This window comes from Limulus polyphemus, unplaced genomic scaffold, assembly GCF_000517525.1.
Source record: "Limulus polyphemus unplaced genomic scaffold, Limulus_polyphemus-2.1.2 Scaffold1589, whole genome shotgun sequence".
NCBI classification, from domain to species: Eukaryota; Metazoa; Arthropoda; class Merostomata; order Xiphosura; family Limulidae; genus Limulus; species Limulus polyphemus.
In genome coordinates, this window is record NW_013667199.1 from 226,914 (window position 1) to 230,685 (window position 3,772).

General features: G+C 31.5%; 1 protein-coding gene across 1 annotated transcript in view; it reads right to left on the reverse strand.

The window, feature by feature from the left end:
• Positions 1 to 474: 474 nt before the first annotated feature.
• Positions 475 to 3,772, reverse strand: part of LOC106464219 (organic cation transporter 1-like) — a 36,891-nt gene continuing 33,593 nt past the window's right edge. The window contains exon 9 of the mRNA XM_013924347.2: positions 475 to 889. Coding sequence (XP_013779801.1) covers positions 697 to 889 — 193 coding nt within the window. The 3' untranslated portion in view covers positions 475 to 696. The remainder of the gene's footprint in view (positions 890 to 3,772) is intronic.

The window sequence follows — 3,772 nt, forward strand, 5'->3', positions numbered from 1 at the left end:
CACGATGCCCCAAAGGATCAACGAACTCCACGAAGTGAAAGAAAGATCTACTAGATATTAATTAAATTATAAATATATAAATTCATGCGAATATGAGTGAAAATTTTCATTTTTTTTCTGAAAAGGTGGTGTATATTTACTTGTGACCACGCAGTGTAATACATCAAAATAGGAGCCTCACACAAAGGTCATGGACCACTTAGAATGTAATATAGTTGACATGTGTGATTTAGAAATTAAAATAAATCACCAGAGCGCTTTTGGAAGGTAAATCTCCTTTCTTCAGGGGTAAAAAAGAAATGTATACTTTCAGAAAGTGTTCGGATTTTGGGGTTTCTTGTTATGTGATTTAATGACATAATTACTTATACAAATATACCTTAAAACTCATGAAACAAAAACTTATAAATACAAACTGAAGTTTATTTATTAATATTATAATAATAAGAGTATATGAACGAATATATATATATATATATATATATGAATAAAAACCCTATAACCCGAGCGCTTTCGAAAGGTGGGCCTTTTTTCTTCAGGGGCATACAGATATACATTGATGTTCCTGAATACATGATTATATATTGCCGAAGTTGTAATTTTCGTTCACGCCTTGTTCTTATAATGATGATATTTTTACAAGAAATCTTAAACTTATGAGTCTTTGTTTTTTGTTTTTATCCACGCTATTCCTATTCAGGTAACAAGGATTTCCGTGGAATTGTTTTCAAGTTTGTTAGTTAAAGACCACTTGGAAGTGTCAGTAAGACAGTCTTCTTTAGTCTTGGGGCCTCTTTCATTGGATGTATTCCACACAGAGGGACTTTGCATTTCAACTTGAGGGGATTCCAGGTTGATACACGTCTGCTCATTCTTCTGGGATGGTTTTCTGAGAAGGAAAAGTATATACATTTTCTTAAAAAAAAACAAAAAAAACATGATTACCAGAATTAATTATCAGCATTTCATTTTAAATAACAGCTAACATTGTTTATCCACAGTTTTTATAAGAGGAGATTTGCAATAATAACTGCAAATTCTTTTATTTCAAATGATAAGTCAATCCTTACTTTTATTCTTGCTTTATAAACCTAGATTTTGGTATCTATGTACTTTGCATACATGAAATCGGAAATATTTTAGAATAAACATTTTTTTATTAATCAAAGAAACAACATACTTATAAAGAATCAGTGTCATTCAAGTCCTTAAATCAAATATCTTTGAAAATGTTACAAAACTTTCATAAATGTCTGTGAAAGCTCATGGAAACAAAAGTAAAAATTTAATAAATATATTACCTGAATACTGAATGGATCACAGCACAAAGAGTTAAAATATATTCAAATGTATATTTGTTTTTTCAACATTTATTCCTATCTTTATCTGAGAACTTCAGCAATTTGATGAATATAGCTTCTTGACACACACACATATATTTATAGATAGGATTAGTTGAGAGGATGCCTCCAAAGAGTTAGAAGAAATTAACTATTAGAATTTCAATTACAAAAGCGGACAAAATATTTGAGAATTTCTTAGAGAAATTAAGAACTTTTAATAAATGGAAGAAGAATTAAGGGAATGCATGACTAAAAGTTGTGATCAAGAACATATAAGGAGATATTCTGAGAGAAAAAATATGATCTACATGAAAGAGTAGATGAAAACAGAAAAAAAAACTGACTATATTTTGTGTGATTAAAACAATAGAAAGAGATAAATGTAAAGAAGAATATTGGAATGACTTGCATAGAATGGAAGAGAGAGAAAGTGATGATAATGGAAACAAAAAGAAGTGTGGTTTGTAGAATAATTAAAGAAGGATAAAGAAACTCCATAGAGAGAGAAGAAGAATTATTACAATGTAGGAAAGATTTTCCAGACGCTTTAACAGGAAAGGAGGAAGAAATTCATACTACAATACAAGAAAACAGAGAAAAAATGACAGATACAGTAACAACACTAGATTGAATCCAACAGGTGTTGCTATAGGAAATAAAGCTACAAGGACCAAAAAATGAAATGTTTATACAGAGAAAATTCAATAAGATGGAAGAAATAAGGCATGGAGGGAGAAGAGAGAGATTTTACAAATATCCTATGATTTGGAAAGAATACGATAGAATTCCAAAAAATTCTAGATAACCAGGATCAGTATTTGCTTTTGAAAATTGTTAAATTAACAGTAAATAATTTAGAAGAAAATGATATACGATTATTAACAAAAGTTAATAAATTAATAAAGTACAATTGGCAGAAGATAAGTAATTTACTAGGAAATTAAGGCTTAGAGAATGTCTTCATAACGTTTCAAATAAATATGAATGCTTAATAAAAGTAAAATCGTATTTTGACCCCATAAAAAGGATACATCTTGAACTACCGTGAACTTGTAAAGAAACTGAATTATATTCTGTTACTGAAAAACAAGGAGAAGATAGTCTATATTTAAAGAAACGGAGATCACTTAAGAAACTTGGAAATCTTAATTGGATTTTTTCATCAAGTGGATAAAGATAAACTATGGCCCAACAGTTTTATAACCAGATAGTGTATGGGCATTTAAGTGATATAAGGGCTTAAGAAAGAATGGGAGATTTAAACAACTTGAGATGCTTAAACTTCAATATAGAAAAATTAATTAATTTTGTTGAAGAAGTCAAGATTGTTTGTTTGTTTTGAATTTCGCACAAAGGGGCTATCTGCACAAAAGGAAGGCAGCGAGTCATCACCACCCACCGCCAGCTCTTGGGCTACTCTTTTACCAACGAACAGTGGGATTGACCGTCACATTATAAGGCCCCCACGGCTGAAAGGGCGAGCATGTTTGGTGGGACGGGGATTCGAACCCGCGACCCTCAGATTGCGAGTCGAGCGCCCTAACCACCTGGCCATGCCGGGCCCAGAAGTCAATATCAGATCGATAAAAATATTTTATTTCTTATCATTCAGAAGTTTTGTATTTTTATGTACTTCCAAAGGTTTATACATCGAAATATATTAGCGAAATATTGTTGAAAACAAGAAGTGATTATAACACTTTTTAAAGTATAATTATTTAATATATTACGTAATTATTCTGGAGAAAATTTTGAAGTTTACATAAAGAGTTTGGAAAATATTTCTAAACGATTATTTTGTGACATGGAAGTATATCCAAGATAAAACATGTCCGTTGGGATTTTAAATTCGATAATTAAGAAGATTATGTTTGCCTTTAAAAGGAATAAGAATACCTTATCGTAAGAAGCATCGAGAGCCAGCATGAGCCCCAGGGCAAACATCCTCGCCGGGCTGCCTTTCATTCTCTTTTTTTAACATTTGAAAGAACTTGTTAAAAAGAAAATCCTAAATTAGGACAGCAACGAGCTCATAAACCAGACAAAATTATAGCAGCAGTCGTTTTTAGCTCACAGTATAAGAGTAAAAACGTTGATAAAGTAACAAGAAATATCTATTAAATTTATAAAGTAACAAATATATATATTAATTAATACTCAAATTATTATTTCAATTATTTCTAATGTATGAAGCGTCTTTATGTAAAGAAAAGCCAAAAACTATGTTTTTTATAATTAAATGAAGATATAGCTTAAAGATGCTTTGCGGGCTTTACGGCATAACCAAGATGCATTCGCCAAGGCTCTTGGGCAGTTGCCACTTTTGCTCCTCCCCACCCCCTGTCGGCTGGCCTGCTTATCGTGTTTGTTTGTTTGTTTTTGTTGAATTTCGCGCAAAGCTACACGAGGGCTATCTGCGCTAGCCGTCC